This window comes from Anabas testudineus, chromosome 2 (assembly GCF_900324465.2).
Source record: "Anabas testudineus chromosome 2, fAnaTes1.2, whole genome shotgun sequence".
Lineage (NCBI taxonomy): Eukaryota > Metazoa > Chordata > Actinopteri > Anabantiformes > Anabantidae > Anabas > Anabas testudineus.
In genome coordinates this window covers 17,697,231-17,716,270 of record NC_046611.1, presented here as the reverse complement: position 1 = coordinate 17,716,270, position 19,040 = coordinate 17,697,231, and the positions used below count along the sequence as shown (strand labels likewise).

At 40.6% G+C, this 19,040-nt stretch overlaps 1 protein-coding gene across 1 annotated transcript in view; it reads right to left on the bottom strand.

The window, feature by feature from the left end:
- drosha (drosha ribonuclease III) overlaps positions 1-19,040 on the bottom strand; it is an 83,849-nt gene that overhangs the window by 32,305 nt on the left and 32,504 nt on the right. Inside the window, exons 18-23 of the mRNA XM_026363628.2 lie at positions 13,185-13,323; positions 13,013-13,073; positions 12,536-12,595; positions 10,253-10,352; positions 7,930-8,032; positions 1,554-1,624 (exon numbers count right to left, since the gene is read on the bottom strand). Of these exons, the coding sequence (XP_026219413.1) occupies positions 1,554-1,624; positions 7,930-8,032; positions 10,253-10,352; positions 12,536-12,595; positions 13,013-13,073; positions 13,185-13,323 (534 nt within the window). The remainder of the gene's footprint in view (positions 1-1,553; positions 1,625-7,929; positions 8,033-10,252; positions 10,353-12,535; positions 12,596-13,012; positions 13,074-13,184; positions 13,324-19,040) is intronic.

Below are 19,040 nucleotides of genomic sequence, written 5' to 3'. Positions count from 1 at the left end.
CTAACTTTCATCACATCTGTTGTCTCCTAGAGTGCTGAAACAAAAACCTGCATGATGTCCTATCAACAAGAGAGTCATGGAGACATGCAACAGCAGGTATCTTTTCTAGTGTAGCTATTTTGATTTCTTTTGCATAAGAAGATTAAGTTGTTTGTGTTTCACTTTTGGTATATGTTGGACTGCTGCATTATTCTTGAATCTTGAATTCAGTCTACCCTAAAATCTGCCAATTGCAAAAGACATTGTGTTGCTTTTTACAATAAGGTTATTAGAATACTTGAAATTTTGTATTTTTCAATCCATGTGCTCAGAAGCTCCAAAATGTCAGGGAGTATCTCATCATAAAGATAAAAACCTCCACATCACAACAAGTTGATAACTGCTGTCAACTTTCATGGCCAGAGGGTGAAATAAAACAGAATCAAGTATATTTTAGCTTTATTATGTAGAAACGAATATTCTACACTCTGCACCCGCACACAATAGCTGGAAACGCAGTAGAAGAAACTCATAATTCGGCCAACTATGCAGACAACAGTAATGCTTTGTCAATTATAGTAAAAAATGTAAAAAAAAAAAAAAAATTAAACACTCAGAATTGCTTATCCTGAATCTGGAAGAAAAAGATACATTAAAATGTTCAATATCGTTCAAAAGTATTAAAGTCATATTACATTTTTCAAATAACTTTTTATCTAAGAATTGTTTTGAGAGAGGTTAACCCTCTTTACTGACACCCTACCCCAGCTGCTTTCTGCTGTCAAGTTTTCAGATACAGTCCTGATGCATCCGATTTAGTCTGTCAAGCACATCTAATTTTCATCAAATGTGTTTGATACATAGCTTTTTGCCCTGTACTGTGTGGGCGTTTCCAAATTTATCTCAAACCTATGTCAATAGCCTCAATGGCCAAGCCTGCTGCTACATACTAGAAGTGCTGCAATTGTTTAATTGAATTATAACATTTCTTGCCAAGATAAATGCAAATACTGGCTCATTCATCAATTATTCATTCCTGCTGATCTCCCTCACACACACAAAGTGGGGGTGGTGGGGTACACACACTAGCAGGTGCCCTACTCAAAACTGGCGAACCGCAATGTTCCACACCTCCAGTTCGTTTTACAAAATATACAAGCCATGCTCAGCCTGCTTTTGCTGCTGCGGCTTCATCCAGATCTTTTTTTTCAGTCTTATTGTTTTGTCTTTGTGCATATCATTGTACACACAAAACACAGCGAGTCAATAGTATTGCAGGATAAAGCAAGATTATGTGAGATCTCAGGTTCTGAGGCTGGCAAGAACTCAGTATCGCAGAATGTGTGGTACTTTGCCAACACATGTAGTGTGTGGGTTTCAACGAATAAAAGAGACCAGACTGGTGAAAACATACAGTTATGTCTCCCACAAATCGAAAAAAAGAAAATCTTGTCTAGCGTGTCCACAGCTCAATTCTATGACTGACTTGTACATGGCCATGCATCCTCTACATAAACGTACAGAATGAGCAGAAAACCAAACAAGAGCTGAGTTAAAAATATTTTCTCAATTACCCCAGTGTTGAAAAGCAGTCTTCCAAAGAGCTGTCGAGCCTCCTCCAAGCCGCCTTCCAGATACACAGCACCTATAAAGAAACCGAATGATAAACACAATGAATGAAGACAAATCAAAACAAGCAAATATAATCAAGTATATGCAAACTGTGGGGAATATTTGCAAGATATTTTTTTATACCGCGTGACATCGCAACTAGCAAACAACCCCCATCTACACAAATTTAAAGCATCTGTGAAAAAGCATGATGTACCAGTCCGTTGCTGGTGAATAAAATTCTAGCAATTCTGAGGCAATTGCAGACTTCTCTCCTAATGGAAAACTTAAAATTAATTGAACTCGGCAATGAGTTATAATTGCTTTATTAAAAGTAAGAGTGCATTTTTATTGCTTTTTGACAGTGAAATGACCTTAGGGTTCCCGTGCACATCCACTTCCCCCTCGTCAGTGCACAAGAGAAGCTGGTGGAGAGGAAGGGACAGTTACACTGGAACACCGAGATGGAACTGGCCAAGGTCACATAAACGTCAAACTTGAATAAAAGAGCAATAGAACAAGCCTGTGTCACACACTTTGCTGTGAGTAGGCCTGACTAAAACATACAAGCCCATGTACAGAGTTATGCACTTCGTAGATGGTGTGTGCAAACGTTACGTGTCATCTTACACACTTGGGCATGACTAATTTGTGCAGATGTACATAAAACACGCAGAATGTGCTGAATCCCACTGCATTGTGGGGAAAAAACATCTTAACACCTGCATACACCGACAAATACACAAAAGACAAGGGACAAAGAAGAAAATTCAATAGAGGATTGGTCCCATAATAAGGAGAGCTGCTGTCACAGCAACCAAAGAGCAATGCAAGTATCCTAAATTACTTTCTCTATGGGAATGATATGCGGAATCTTAAGCTCACTGTGCTGCAACAGTCACCTCCTTTGCACAAGTCACCTCTCCTTTGTGTGTTTTATTGTTTTGCTCTTCTACTGTTTCTACTAAAATCAGTGGAACTATCACAGTGCCTTTAAGCTGCATACAACTTCGAACCATCACACTTAGGGTGGCTCATTCAATTTAGAAAGCAATAACCACCTGGCAAATTGGGTATACAATCGTGCAGTGGTTTTTATTATGTGCATAAATGAGCCAGTGGAAATGGGGCGCGGTGCGGCTGCAAGTCTAAATGCGCAAACTGCTTTCATGGACGACATCAAAAACATATGAGGGATTCATCATCTGGGGAGGGAAACTGCTTTCAGGTGGCTAACAGGCAATTTACACACACATAGACAAACAGTGAAGATACAGCCCACATAACCAAAACCATAAAGAAATACAAACAGACCACATAGCACAAAGACAAACACAAATGCACAACCACTCTATCTGCCTCGCATGCCCTTTACTTCTAAACAGAGTGGGAAATTACTACCAGCCATTGCCCAAATGTTCGTAAAATTTGATTAAGCCTGACAGCTTTGTCTCACCCAGCAGCCACTTTGGCAAGTAACAAACTCTCATTTATTTAGAAGCCCTTTACTAATATAAAAATCTAGTTGAGTGGCAAAATAATGAAAGTGGCTTGCGAATTTTGGATGGGACCAGCCATCTTGGTTTTAGTAAGTTTCTGCAATGCTTATGACCATTTAAAATCTCAATACAAAAGTCTGTAAATCAATGTCTATAAATCTTGACTGTTCTTGAAGTTCACACGCTCTGCATGTCAATAAACCCTGTGCAGATACATATCAGTAACCAAGGCCTCTGTAGTCAAGACATGACTGGTTGAGTGTCTCACTGAGGCTGACCGCAGGGACTCTAGAGAGGGGAGCGGTTCTTCACAGGATGTTTTCTATTAAGCTTCAGCACAGAGATTTGTGGTTTTACCATATTGTGGACCTCAGTTCTAGACGCTGCTACGTACCAGATGTTTCCTCTTGAGACCAGCTGTGGGAGGATAAGAACTCCTTCCTGGGACCAAGTTTTGAATGTCTTTCAACTATCAGTCATAATGCATTCATGTGTGTGAATACTGAGGCTAGGGGGTGTGGGTGGATGCAGGAGGCTGTTTTCTTCATGTTTTGATGACACAGCAGATTTGGAAAGTTCCCCAAATGGAGGTCTCAAAGTCACTGAAACTTAAAGTTTTTGCTTCTTATTAGATTTTCAAAACTTCTTCCAAGAGGAAGGAGAAAGTGGGGAGTAGGCAGGGAGGAAGGGAGAAACTAGCAGAGCCGCAAGGGATTTAGAAAGGTATTAAAAATCTTAAAGTAGCACCTTTGGTGTCAATCAAAGGGTCTGTAGATGAAGAAACCAAGATATGTAGTTAAATCTACCGAGAACGCTCTTGACAACTAGGCTGTCCATGCAAAAAGTTTGCCCCAAAGCGATCCAATCAATCGTATGACTTGCTGCAATCATTAAACGAAGGCCTGTGATTCACAGTCCACAGCTTGCAAAGTTGCAGCTGACGCCCTGAATACACACGGCCCACAAAACCGCCCAGGCAACTCAACTGGCAATTATATGCTAGCATCTTTCCGCAGCTCATCTTGCAGTAACATCATGCCTTGGCCAAATCACTCACAGTCTCAGAGCTCCAGCACATTCAACCCACATAGTTGCTGACCCTGCCAGGGAAGCCAGAACAAAATGCAGGAGGCCTAGAACTCAATAAACGTGCCCAGAATATGTATATCAAGAAACATACCAGATCTGCCTGTGCCCTGGACTCTCTTTTGTCACATAAAAGGAAACTGTGCTTTGATCACTAATGTTGGACTGAAGGATTTACAAATCTCTTCTGAAATGTTTCAAAAACTGACATTTAATACACAGAAAACTTTAACTTTTTCAAGGCAGAAGTTCTATTTTTTATTTCAAGAACCATGATAATTTACCTGAGCTGCTAATGAATCTGGAATCAAACTTTGAACTGGACACAATGAATCCCAAACCTAATCTAGCAAATAAAAAAACATTAAAGAACAGATTTTATACAGGACAAAAAGAGCACAGTTTACAAACTCTAACTGAGTTTTCATGCAGTACTCTTTAGAGAAAATCAGTCATGGCCAGAGAAGGCCAACCACTAATGAATCTCCACATCTGTCACAAGTCTAATTCAGACAGCTATGCCGACCGTACAGTGTTATGTTTAGGAATAGAATTCCAATGTCTGTGGGCTTTCAGTGACCAATAAAAACCCAGAGTCAGGGGCATATGAAACACCATCGGCTGACAGTCACATTAATAACCTAGAATGAATTATTCAAAAACTCTCAGGCTTTAATCCATCAAATAATATATTAAGCCGCTCCCTCAGCTCAATGGGGGCTAAAGCAGCAGACGGACACAGAAAAGCAACACATTAAAGGCAAAATACAAACGAAACCAAAACATGAAAATAGAATATCCACCACAACAGCAACAAAGGCAGATTGAATGCATTGTAACATTAAACATCTTACTTTTCAAAAATGAGGCTCAGATTTGGGGGTGAGACAGAAAAAACAGGAGGACGCACAAAAACCAACTCCACCAAGGCTACCATTGCAGCAATTAACAAAGGGAGCAGTACTCGTTCAATGAATACACCGGCTGCATTGTGTATGAATCTGATATTCAGCAAGTGAGAGATAATCCTTTCTCTCAGTTCTTTTAATAGGAAGAGCTTAGAGAGGGCCCTCACAAAGGTTCACCATCTGTATCCCCCATGGCTGCTGGCAGCGTATAATCCACAGATCAACTGTACAAGGAAATTAGGGCCATAAAAACAGAGTGGGGCCTCTTTTCTTCTTCTCTCAATTCTTTTCAAACAGTTAGGTAGGAAGGAAGCGACGTGGCTTATCAGTGAAGAGGACCTGAGAGGGAAACGGGAGGGCAACAGGCATGCATAGTTTCTATGAATAAGAAGAGGAAAAAAATGTGGTTTCTAAAGACGAGGAGGTAAAGTGGGCAAGAGCAAAAGTACAGAGAGAGAGGGTGAGAGAGAGTATCGGGAGGGGGGTGGTACAGAATGGGAGGTGCGCAGGCCAAAAGAGCCCAAATGAGAATGGCCCACTCCGGCAGAAGTTAATGACAGGGGATCAGAAAAGCAAGATTTCCATTCAACACTTTGAATTATTCAGGGTTGCAGGGCATCCATTTGCATTGCAGATGCCTTTACTTTCCATTCCTCTACTGCTCTCCCTCCATTCTCCCTCTCTCTCTCTCCATCTCTCTCCCTTTCTTTCTCTCTCTGTCTTTAGCAAGAGAATGGCCCTGCCTCAGGGTTAGGAGATAGACAAATTCTAGGCACCATGGAAAGAAAGCTTTGCCCATGCAAAGCAGGAGATTATCTGCCATTTCCAACACAGCCCAGGTTCAATGGTCACTGTGACAGAGAAACAAATAAAACAAAGGTCAGAAAACATGCATAGTAAGCTGTTAAAGCTATCTGCCAGGGCTTGGAAATATTATGAGCATGTCATATTCCATCACAGCCTTCAAGACAGCAGTGTACAGAAAGAGGCCCATTTGAATTCAATGCATGTGCACGCTGGAGGAAAAAAAGCGTGTTAAAAAAAGAGGTACCTTCAGACAACAAGGCAGCGACACATCTGCAAGTGCATATCTGTTGATGTGGTGCCTGCTGCTTTTGGGAAAGTAGTGGTTTGACATCTCTGTCAGTGAGAAAGACGTGTGTGAGGATAAAATGACAGCGCTTGTGTGCCCCTCGTACCATCCTACAGCACGTGTGAGCGATCTGAGCTTGTCTTGTAAGGAGAAAATACTGTTAGGTGAGAGGGTTGGAGGGCTGGAGGGTGAGGAGGGGGAAGGAGGAGATGACAGAGTGACAGGATGACTCATCATCTGCGTGGCACATCTTTCACCTAATAACACCCAAACTCTCGATCACAGGGGGGGAACAGAGGGAAACGGAGGAACGCAAAGGGACATAAAGAGTAAGTAAGAGACGGGGGAGGGTGGAGACAGATAGACTGCTCGACAACAAGGTCTTAAAGGAGGTGTTTGAGCTAAAAAAACTGAGACGGAGATGACAAAAGTCTTAGTAAAAGAAGAGAGGCAACATCAGACAGCATTCTCAATGCAAGTGTCTTTGAATATCTTCAATCTGTGTGTATGTGTGCATGTTTTGCCCCTCAGCAAGTGTGTCTGTGGTGAATGGGGGGTGGGTGATATTTCTGAGTTAGTAATCCAAAACTCATCACCACAGGGTGCTCTCTGACAGCGGTTTTCTCACAGGTTCCTTTAAAACAGCATCCCTGTTTATTCATCACTTTTATTAAGTGGAAATTGCAGATAGAAGAGCAGAGCAGGCAGAGAAAGTGGAAAGAGAAGAAATGAAGAGGCATCCAGTGTCGTGGCTCTGCTGCCTTGCCAAAGGACAGAACAGATTTTGATTTTGTCTCCGTCGATAATGAACCCGTAACAAGTACAGGGCCCTGGGGCCGACAGGGGCCTAGGTGCCAGTCAGCACATTCCCTGTACTGCTGTTTTTTGGTGCAGGGGGAGGGAGGCGAAGAAGATCTCTTTAAAGCCACCCACTTTCTTTATCTATCATCAGGGGAGTGCAGAGATGGCTGAACTGGTTCAATCAAGATGGTGATAAGATGAGGAAAGCTGCCGACTCTGCAGCTCTCCAAGAGTGAGGCTTAGTGCTGCCCATGGGGTCGGATGGAGAGGGGGAAATCGTCCCCGCCAAGACATTTTTTGATGCAAGCTTGTGCGTATAACTTCCAGCTCGGGCTTCTAATCTTTGCACAAACTCTATCACTGAAGTGCTTGTGAGATGAATAGCACGCTTATGTATGTGTTTAGTGTGGGTAAAGGAGAATGGTCCTCTGGGGATTGCCTGTCCAACCAGAGGTCAACCCACATCTCCTGAGATCAATAAAGCTGCAGAATGTTTCCAGAGTCTAATGGGAGATCCACTGCAGCTATTTACACAGCTTAACACACACACACACACACACACACACACACACACACACACACACACACACACACACACACACACAAAAAAAACCTGAATTAAACTATTAAAAGACTCATTTTTATTCAAAGCACATGAAGTTAGCAGGTGAATTAGATGCACTTACGCATAAAAGCGGTTCAGATAGAATACCTATATGCTGCTGTGAAGTCCAGCAAAGCAGCACTCCACTAAAACTAGCATACTAAACCCCCTACTAATTTTTGTGTTGTGTTTATAAGAGCAGAGAGACATTATTTGTTTTCTGTATATGTAAATCTATCCTTTTAGGAATAGATTTACATATTTAGTTTACTCAACATGCTTTCCCCTTTCATATTTTCCTGCACAGACATCACCCCTGTTTCTATCTTCATCCTGCGAGAATCTCACCGATAAGAGCCTCAAAGCAGTTGGCCATGGCGTGCCGCAAGTCCGACTCCCGGCACAGATCTGGCCCGTGAGCGTATAGCATGAAGCGATCCAACTCCAGTTTCTGTAAAAGACAAACACATTCATATCAGTGTGTAGCCACCAACACATCAGTAATAGCCTGTTGAAAAAGTAATAGCATTTTCTTTTTTCATATTGCACATTTTCATAGGCTCTCCATGGAAGAGAAAAGAGAAAAGGGGCCAGGGAACTCAAGGGAAATGAGAAAGATTGCCTGCCCTTGCTGGAAAAGGTTCTACTTCATGGCACTGACAGATGTGCCCATGTGTTGTCCAGCTGTGGCATGATGCACTAAGCCAGCACAGGGGGAAAATGTTCACACACGTGCATACATGCACGCACATACAAAACTGTAAGGGCACATTTCACATGGACACGCAAGATGATCCTAAGATAAATGGTGAAATAGTACCGTGGTGACCTTCACACTTTCTGAAAAGAGGCAAGTAGTTTCACTGGTAAACAAGGTTCTACAATAACATGCTGTACTATACATCAGTACTTTAAACATGTTAATAGATTAAGATGGGCATTAAGCTGCATCATCCACTAACACTTCACCTCAATTTAAACTGAAAAGATAAGAACTGACACTGATTCATTACACTGGAACTTAATAAAGACAGTTTATTAGGCGTATGTATTCTTTGAAATGCAGTGCAATGCACAGTTTAACTGCATATTAAGCTCTACTACATATCTTTCTGTACAGCACTCAGTGTGTAGTACACATCTATCTTTAACCTTACTAATGCACAGTCTATTACCAGCACTGGAATTGAGTGCATAGAGTTTAATCTGTATTCAAATTCTATAGTATACAGTTGCTTAGTATCTCCCCACATTCAAAAGATCAACATTTCAGCTTTCATTTTCTAGGTGTTTACGTCTAGGTCCGAAACACCGTTAGAAGACAGCTTTTTTTGCATTTGTCATGTAACCAGAAGTATTGGAACATATGACTGACAGGTGTGTTTTGTTGCCCAGGTGTGTACTGTTACATTCTGGGACAAAGTTTTTTTTTTCTTTTTGACTGATGAGACAAAGATGAACCTTTGCCAAAGCAATGAAAAAGCTAAAGTTTAAAGAAAGAAAGAAAGAATCTGCTGAATTGTTCCTGTCCAGGAACAATTGATAGATGATGTCATAACAGGGCTGAACAAATACACTCTAAGAATTGACATGCGTCAAAAATAATGTATGTGAAGAACATGAATGACTGATGATCATAATGATATTATTATATAATAATAATAATAGTAATAATAATAATAATAATAATAATAATAATAATAATAATAATAATAATAATAATAATACATTTACTAGAATTAAACAGATTGTGGGTCAGTCAAACTTTCACTAACAATTTATCTGTGCCAAGTCAAAAGTATCCCAACTTGACTTTACTGGCAGTGCACCACAGACGAATACTCCACAAAAAACAGTCAGGGTTCTATTTAATTATGGCTGATAACTGTTGGTGGTATCCCACCCCCCGTGATTGCACACACAAATTAAATCACAATTCATAAATACTCCAACTCAGAGGGAACCCATTCTGACTTTTAAGCCTTCCAAGAGAAGTGGTGGATTGTGCCGTTGCTTGCTGAAGATATTTTTTTGAAAGATAATTGCGAGTGTTCTTGAGCAGACGGCTTTAGAGAAGCCTGGTAAACAACTTGGCAACGTCGAACACTGTATCACACTCACTTTACTGTGAGCGGCAAATTGAAACAAGCCAAACTTCTGCACAGCACTAATGCAGATTCGGGTGGCTGCATCTTTGTATTCAGCAGGGAGCAACATGAAAGATTGAAGTTTTTAATTGCTTTCTCCACATCATGGGACGATTATTGTTGTGTTCTTTACAAACGTGCCAGTGAGTGCAGCTTGGCTCTACAACGCTGCCAGCGAGTGAGAGAAGAAGGGAAGCACAGGGGCCTAGCGATAACAGGAACTGGAGAGTGTTTCAGGAAGACCTCTAGGGGCCCACTGGGACCTCAGCCGCACTAGTGTAGTCCTCCAAAACAACAACCTTTTAACTCCAATTACAAACCTGAGGGGGCAAAAAAGGGGTAAGGATGGCAGCAAGACAAAATTACTCTTTTCCCCAGTGCCCCCTTAGAAAGAAGCAAAGTCATAACGGCAAGACAAAAAACAAGAACACTGTCTCTGCATGTACTCCTGTCAGTTCACAGGCCTATCACCGTGTTGGCCTGCAGAGAGATGACTTGTTGTGAGTTGAAGGAGGCGAGTTTACCTTGGCTAGCATGGCTAAGTGCTGGTTCTGTACGATGGCCGTTCTGTATGTGGCGAGGCCGCCCTCCTCTAAACTGGGAAAAAGGTAGTACAAGTGGACGCTGTGGACAGATGAATGAAATACAGATTAGAGAAATTGAAGAACAAGTCAATGAATCTCAGATTTCTTAATTTATAGACATTTATAGTTCCATTTCCAGTAATTTCTTCTCTGAATACCAATATTGAAGTCTTTAAAGCAACAGTAAAAGTGACAATTTAATCAAAATGCTTATTGAAAGTTTTACACTACAACAAAAGTAAGATATTTATGCAATTTGTGCTGATCCTGTATTTACTCAGTTTTTCAAGACCACCTAATTAATTTTCGAGAGATTTCCAGCCACTCCAGCGCAGTGTTGGATCCCAGAAATGACCGCAGACGCTTCAGTAGTTCCACAGCTGGGTTCCGGGAGAGCAGGTTCCATTTTCATTACGGTCCAGCGTCTCCCTAACCACAGCGTGTCATTTGATTTCATTTAAATTAAAACAGGCCATTTAATTCAGTCATTTCTAATCAATGCAAAGAGAGGAAAGCAGGTGGTGTTCTGTTTTCCAAATTCACGAAAGGTTTATTTGTCAGGGTATTGTGATCTTGGTGTGAAAACAAAGCACTTTGAATTAATAAAAACCACTTAGTGTAATGAAAAATAATTAGACCAGAGATGCTTTGATTGTTGGCAAAAGTGTCACTCAAACTGGCTGACTTGGCTGTGTGGCATTCAACAGGTACAGCAAAAAGAGTGGGAAAAAACAACAACATTTTGTTTATACCTGAGATTAATAATCAGAGGCAGATTGGGACTTCCTTTTAAGATAAATTGATCCACAAAGAAAATGGCCTTCAAAAATGTTTCAAGATGCAGTGAACTATTGACGACTACTGGCCGCACAGTACATCAAAGGATCATTAAGTGAACATAAAAGCTGTAGATCTTTCCAGCCTTTAACTCTGGAGCTCATCTGTAATCCATTTCCAGTTCTGCAGCAGTGATTCTTAAACTTCGTGGCCCAAAAGGAAGAAAGAAAAAAAAAAAAGAGCAATGCTACGATTTCTAGTTTGGCGTTTATCTTCAATAATAATTGATCATTTAAAACTTGCCTGACCTTTACCCCTTTTCGTGAAATATTTACTTTAAAAGACGGATCACAAATATACCAAGTGAACTTATTTTTTAACATCGGCTGGTTCCTTTAAAAAGAATCATCGCTGTTCAACACTAACTCCCTGTTTTGAAGTTATTCAAATGTGCAAAATATTCCTCTTGGCTGGACAGCAGAGGCACAGATAGCCTCCAAGGGCAGCGCGCATTGGAGGTGCACCAGGCAGTTGGCTGGATCTGCTGTACCCATTTAACTGGACAAGAGGTTGATAAATAATTCAGAGGGCTAGAGCATAGGCCAAGCATGTCTCGTCAGACGCTAACAATCAAAGAATGAAGGCAGAGGAAGAGGGAGGGAAAGTGGCAAAACATGCCCAGAGATATCCAAAGAAACAGAGGCTAACCACCTTCTTTGTAACACTGCTCTTGCTGCATAAGGAGTTGAAGCGGTGTCCTGTCAGTGTCGGTTCCTATTAAGGTTTAATCCTGCTCCTGAATGTTCACTGTTGTGGAAGTGTTAGCATCGAGGGTTCCGAAAGAGATTTTGGTAGTAGAAGTTATACTGCTGGGCAAATGAGAAAGTCGGATGAAAATGTTCCTATTTTCCTTTTGGCACATTTTAACTACTGCACCCTTAAGTAAGAGAAAAGGCAGTGTCCTTATATTTTCTAGTACTTACACGGACTCAGACGAGGAGGTGAAGGTACAGTAAGTAGGTGGGCAACTACCTTGCTAGGAACCATGTGAGATTAATAATACCCACATATAATTAGCACTGTGCTTAGCTAAGTGCAGGGCAGCAACGTCCGCACTCACCTGGGAGTCAATAACATAGTCAGCATTCCAGACACCGATTCCAGACAGTTAATTGCAAGTTGTCATGGAGAATTTCAGGCCGATAAAATAGGGTGGTGGGGATTACATCCCAGTTCCAATTACCAGTAAATCACTGTCTTGACTGAGTCAAAGTATGGAGAAGCGCGTGGTAGTGACAGACACAGATAGATGTAGACAATGAGAGAGGAAGAAATGGAGTGAGAGGGCGAGAAAAGAACGAGGGGAAAAAGGAGAAAGGCTGATAGTGTTGTAGTCAGCTTCAATTAGTGGTTGCGTCTATCAAAGATGTGCAAGCACTTTCTCACCTGGTGAGGAACTCGACAACAGCATCACCCAGGAACTCTAGTCTCTCGTTGTGATTGATCCTACGGGTGTGGAGGAGACAGATGTAGAAGTGGAGATGTGAGGATAGTTGAAGAAGTACAGTGGCAAAAAGACAGACTTCAGGCACACAAATACAGTACACACACACACACACACACACACACACACACACACACTACACACACACACACACACACACACACACACACACACACACACACACCCCCTTACTCAATTCATCAGAGCAGAGAATAACGGCAGACCACATTCAATAATATGTAGTCGTTGCCCTTAAAATTAGCTCATTTCATTTCCCCTGAGATATCCCTTCCTTTCACAGTTAAAGTTAATTTTCTTGTCAGCAGGCCTGCCGGGTATATTAATCACAAGAATCGCCCCTTTGATTGCTCCTGTGGTCAGTGATAGCATGAACAGATATGTGCCTGCAGGCAGCCTACCTGGAGGGGGAGGGGTCATCTTGCCCCAGACGAGACATGATGTTAATTAAGGTGTTGATTCCTGAAAAAAAAATCCCCAGGGTGGAAGGGTCAGGGGCCATTACAGAAACTGGTCACTTGACAGAAAGAAACGAGAGCGAGATGTGTACACATGGTACACAAGATTACCCACCTTTCTTCCTCATGTACATGTGGTGAACTTTCCTGTCCCCGTACTTCGGCTGCCGGATACCACAGTTGGAAAGGGAGTTGCGGGCATGATCAGGATTCATGCCAAAGTTGAGGTGGTGACTTGGATGAGTCATGGCCAGCTGGAGAATAGAATGAGGAGATTAGCAAACATGAGTAATTTTGCCATAAAAACCATTCTAGGACTTCAGGATATTCACTGAGAAGGTCCCTGCTTCTAGGGTGATTTCTGAGGGTCCAACAACTACAGTGAGTGTGCAGTATTGGCATTTGCTAACACTGTTATACTAATTGTAGTTCAACAAAGTTGTAGTTATCTAGAATGAATAGAATCAATGATTGGATGAACTATAGCAGTCAAATTAAAACATTTAATAACAATCATAGGCTGAGATTAATCACAATCGCGTTGTGTACTCTGTACATGTTCAGTGTTAAAATGAAGAAATGCATGACATAAGTTAGAGGAAACAGAGATTGTTCAGTCGTATTAACATCTCAAATTAAAATCCCTTCATTTGCTGAGTACAAAAGTGTTTGGCATTGCCCAAAACCCTATGACCTGCAGACATAATTAGCAGACGCCTACGTAAAGAACTGTTACAAATTAACAGTAGCCTCTTGACCTTTTCTTAGCACAAGCATCCCTCCTAACATCGGCAAAAATGTTCTTCACCCGAAGATAGCATTTGTCGTGCTTCGGCACTTCACACCTCACAGTCTGCACACAGCTTTGATTTTACCCAAAGTTCTACCTAGAAAAGGATGTGTTAATGCATTAACATTGACAGTCCTAATTCCATTGCACACTAAGACCACATTTACACAAGTCAAGTCAGTTTTATTTATATAGTACTTTTCATAAAGATAAGAACAGTTGACGAGTATTGTAAGATTAAATCAACTAAAATTATCAAGGTTAAACTATAAACACACTTTTGTCTGTCATTTTAGCCCTCTGTCCAGAGTAAATGGTGATCGTCTTCCCTGAAAGCTAAGCTCTTTCAAAACAGTCTCTAAAGTATAAATCAGAGACCCCTGGCTTGGCAATAGGGTGTATATGACAAAATTGGTTTTCTGGTAGGAGCACATACAGTAAACAGGTTGTGGGCATCCTAAAAGCAGTTGACTTTTTTGTCTGCACGGACAAAGTTGGTCTGTGATGAATAGAGAACTTGCTAGAGTTCTTGTAGTCTGTTTGCTATAAACGATGCACAGAGCAGAACCAGAAATAGTGTAGCGCTTCTCCCTCACTTGTATTTTCGGCGACTGGCTTGGTAAGCCCTCCATAAATGCTCAATAGGAAGAAAATTGCTTGCTCTCCCATCTGCCTGCATTTGAAAGAGGAAGAAGGTAAATGTAGAAATGACCTAAAATGCTTGTTGTGGACGCATGAGCACTTTGGAACATACCTGGCTTAACGGTAAATGGGAGAAAAGAACAAACAAACAAAAAACAACAACAACTTCTAAAGAAATGCTGCTGAATATCAATTCTAAAACATTTATGAGCTGTGGGATGGGTCTTCTCGGGTCCAAAGGTTTGGGCTTAACCCAAAACAGACTCAAACCAAGTGGTACTAGATGAAAGAATAGACAAACCCTAGACCTGTGAAAGACCCTTAGTTTAGTTTAGGCAGTTGTCAAATTAACTTGAGCAACTACTCTTTTTTTAAAAGTGACACTAGTACTTATGTATAGACAAGAATATTGTCTTTGCCCTTATTAATGTTTTCTTCCACCAATGCACATCTCCTTTCCAACATCCACTCAAACATTGGCATATGTGCAAAAAATTTCAATTGTGCAAGGAGGTTGTTCTGTTCTGTTGTTAGTTTTTTAGTTGACAATTGACACTGGGCAACAGTGTCAATTGTCAACTAAAAAACTATTAATTTAGATTATCCATGATCTACTTTACCTCACATTCAAGGATTTTGTGAACAGAGTAAAGGGCTTTTAAATGCAGTGGCTTAGGTTCAGGGGGCATAGTCACAAAGGTCCCATATCACATGTACACAGTGATAAAATAAAAACCTAATCCAGGTCTTGTGAAAATCGTCCAGAGGGCTTGATCTATTCCATTTTTTCTTTGAGCTAATGACTAATTACAGTACAGTAATAATAGTTATAGCAAATCAGTCTAACGATTCTTGCTCAGCAATCACTAGAAAGAAAAGATGTGTGGGCAGTACACTTAAGTGAGGCACTAATGGAGAGAGTATGTTCCTTTTGCCTCTTTGTCGTGGTAAAAGCTGTTTGTATGAAAATTAATGACAAACTTTCAAACCTGTAAAAAGAGGCAAAAGTAAGATTTTTAAGGTAAAATAACCCTGAAGGGAATGTATTAGTCGTCAGTCAGCTGTATTTGAAAAAAGCTCAAAAAATGCTGTGCCTAGAAAGACTGCTGCAGCTGAACATCTCAAACTCGCTGAGGGAAGAAAAAGGAAAAAGATAGGGCTCAGTAGGATATGTCAAGCCTTTATCAATCTTACATTAGGAGAATGTTAATCTCAGCCAAGAAAAAAAATACTCCAACTACTCTCCCCCCTGGGCTTGCTTTTCAAAATGCTTGTCTCCTTTCAGCCAACTTCAAATCAATTTCAAGCTCCAATGAGATATATATGTAAAACGTTAACAGAGAGGTTTCAATATTTATAGTTGCTCAAGAGGCCTTCAGCTTTGTAGCCTTGAACACAGAGACGACAAATTCAACAGCAATTGTATTTTTTTTTCTCCGTGGTTAAGAGGAACAGCATTTTTTTTTTTTTTTTTTGAGGAAGAGAAAAAAAAAGCTAGTTATTTGACATGACACAAGCAGAAATCTGGCAAGTCTCAGCGCCGTGTTTGACAGTTTGATAAAAATATAAATAAAAACAACAACAACCACGTCTACTTCCAATTTCAACTCCCCCATTGTGCGATGTCAGACACAAGTCAATGACAGCCTACTACACAGCCTGAACTACAGAGTTGGGTACTCTGAAGGAAATGTATCAAGCAAAATACATCAGTTATTCTGTAAACACTGCAGGTCCTTCACAGTTAAGGACAACATCCAACAACAGTATTGGCTTTTGAGCTGAATCTGTGGAGAGGATTGACGTCGGCAACTGTTCCTGTCAACATAATGACTGCGTAAAGTATCGGAGGGATTTGGATTTACTGATCACTGCTTCAGCTGCTGCTCAACTGCCTTTGGCTAAAAAGGAATAAACATTATCGCTCAGTGGAGAGCGGCAGCCTTGACAGGAAGGAGTGTTGCTCTTGAACCCACATGCAGGGAAAGTGATGGGCAAACTGCTTGCTTGGCAAACAAAATTCAACTATGCCATTACTGTGTACTGCATCATTTAATAGAGTACACAGGTAAACCAGGATTCAGTGGTAAAAAAAAACAGCGGAACCGACTGGGGTCACTTAAACTCTTAACTTGATCTTCTACGTTTAAATGTAAATAACACGGAGTGCATATGTGCAATATGAGTAGTAGCCTTTGTGTTGCTGTTACATTAGGATTTCGTGAAGCAAGCTCTGGAAACAGAGCAGACAGTATAGCCCTAAACATTTCAGAATTCATCCTGCTGCATTACTCAGCAGTCACATTGCCCATAAATACAAGTCAACCAGTTTCTTTGGCAGCCATACATTGTCCTCACACTACCTCCACAGTACTTCACTTCAAAGGCAGCATGCTTCAGCTCATGAGCAGCTCCTTCCTTTGTCCAAAATTTGGTCTTCTGCTTTAAGTTGATTTTTGTCTCATCTGTCCATAAGACGTTGTTCCAAAAGTGTACATGCTTTTGTACATGTTTTTGGCTCTTAACTCTAATCTGGTCTGTTTTTTGAGGATTATCATTGGTTTACATATTGCGGTAAACCCCACGTATTCACTCTGGTTAACTCTTAATTGTTGACCATAACATATATAATCCTGCCTCCTGGAGAGTCTTCTCAATCTGGCCAGCAGTGAACTGTTTTTTCTTCACAACAGTTATTTTCTCATCCAATAAAGTTGGAGTTTTTGTGGTCATTTAAGCCTTTAGATGTCCCTCAGCTTTTTGAGAATGTAAGAAATAAGTTAAAACTATATAGAACAGAAAATCTAATGTTTTTTACTCTTTTGATTTCTCTTTTTTTGCCTAATGCTGGTGTTTGCATTAGTGGCTGTAATGTAAACTCTTGTCTGCTTACTTGTACATTAACAAACATGCCTGGCCATGAAACAGCGGAGCAACCAATTACTGGAGCCCTTTAGAATGGGGATCCATACAGTACAATATGATATGAAAAATAAAATTCATGCAATTCATGCAAAAACGTAGATCATTCTTTAAAAATAATCTATTATTAGCAATCGTCCTAATAATTGCTAAATGTCAGTCCTCTGCATCAATCTCCTGGTATGGCTGCTCATTCAAGTTAATAATTTTATAAGGTGAATTGATTATGAGAAAACCCTTTCGCAATTGCATTGCACAGCTGAGAACAGTTGTACTAATGGAGCAAAAGAGGGAGCATGGCGTTCTTTAGGTTAGGAAAATCAGTAGTTTACAGGTTCCAATAGGTACTAATAGCCAGAAAGAACTTTCATTGATGACCTGTCAGTCTTTTGTTGTCATTATGAATGAAAGTCATCATACTGTTAACTACTCCCTTCAGAAAGCAGTACAAACTGGTTCCAAGAAGGACAGAAAAACTAGTGTGAGGTTCCAATGCACAACTCTGCAAGAAGACAAATATCTGATAGTGTCTAGTTTAAGACAAAGACGCCTCACAGGTCCTCAACTGGCAGCTGCACTGAATAGTCCATGTCTAACACCAGTGTCAGCATGAACAGTGAAGAGGAGACTTCAGGATGCTGGACTTCATGGCAGAATTGCCAAGAAAAAGCTGTACCTCAGACTGGCTCATCTTACCAACATTTTTGAGATGCAGAACAAAGATGCTAGAACAGCACTTAATAACTTTAGTCAAGCATTGTGGAGGTAGAGTGATGGTCTGGGGGTACTTTGGATAAAATAGGAGATTTGTACAGAGTGGAAGGGACCTTGAGGAAGGAATTGTCAAAATTGACAGCTAGAATGCCTAAGGTCTGCCAGGCTGTAATTGCTACAAAAGGTGTTTTTATGAAGGCAAAGTTTGAAGAACACAGTCATCATTTCCATCAAAATAATGTTTTCTAACTCTGGCAATGTCAGCATGACCAGTTCTCTTGCTATATTTCCTATTCAGACTAATTCTGATGTGTGAAATGTGTGTCTCCTTGAAAAACAATAAAATATCTAAGTGATCCTAAATTTTTGAGCGGTAGTGTATATTACAACAATGTTTGGTGCTGCGGTGGTGCTGTCATGGTCTGGTGAACCTGACACCATCTGAGACCAACCTAAATGAAAACCTAAACCAGGAGTACCGTTTACTATTTGCAACAAGTGGAAATCTAGCAGTGAGTTTGTTTTAGGTTGAGTTTCAGTCCTGCTCACTGATTTATCATAGCTAATCTGGACTGATGTGGGGAAATGTCTTATTGATTCACTGTTATTGATATACAGTAGTTAGTTACTATGATAAACATGCTTTGCATGATTGCATAATACACAACATTAATATTATGCTTTTGCAACAAGTAGTATTCAAATATTCATGCAGAAATACAAGCAAATATTCTAAGCCTGTAAATGATATTCAGGCCAGCCCTACTTGAAACAGATGGACAGCTCAATCACATGGCCAGGCATGCATTTCCATGAATAACAAAACAAATAAAATATCTTGGTACTTGTACACAAAGTCACAGCCACATTCATAGGGGAACACAAAACAAAAGCATGCAATAT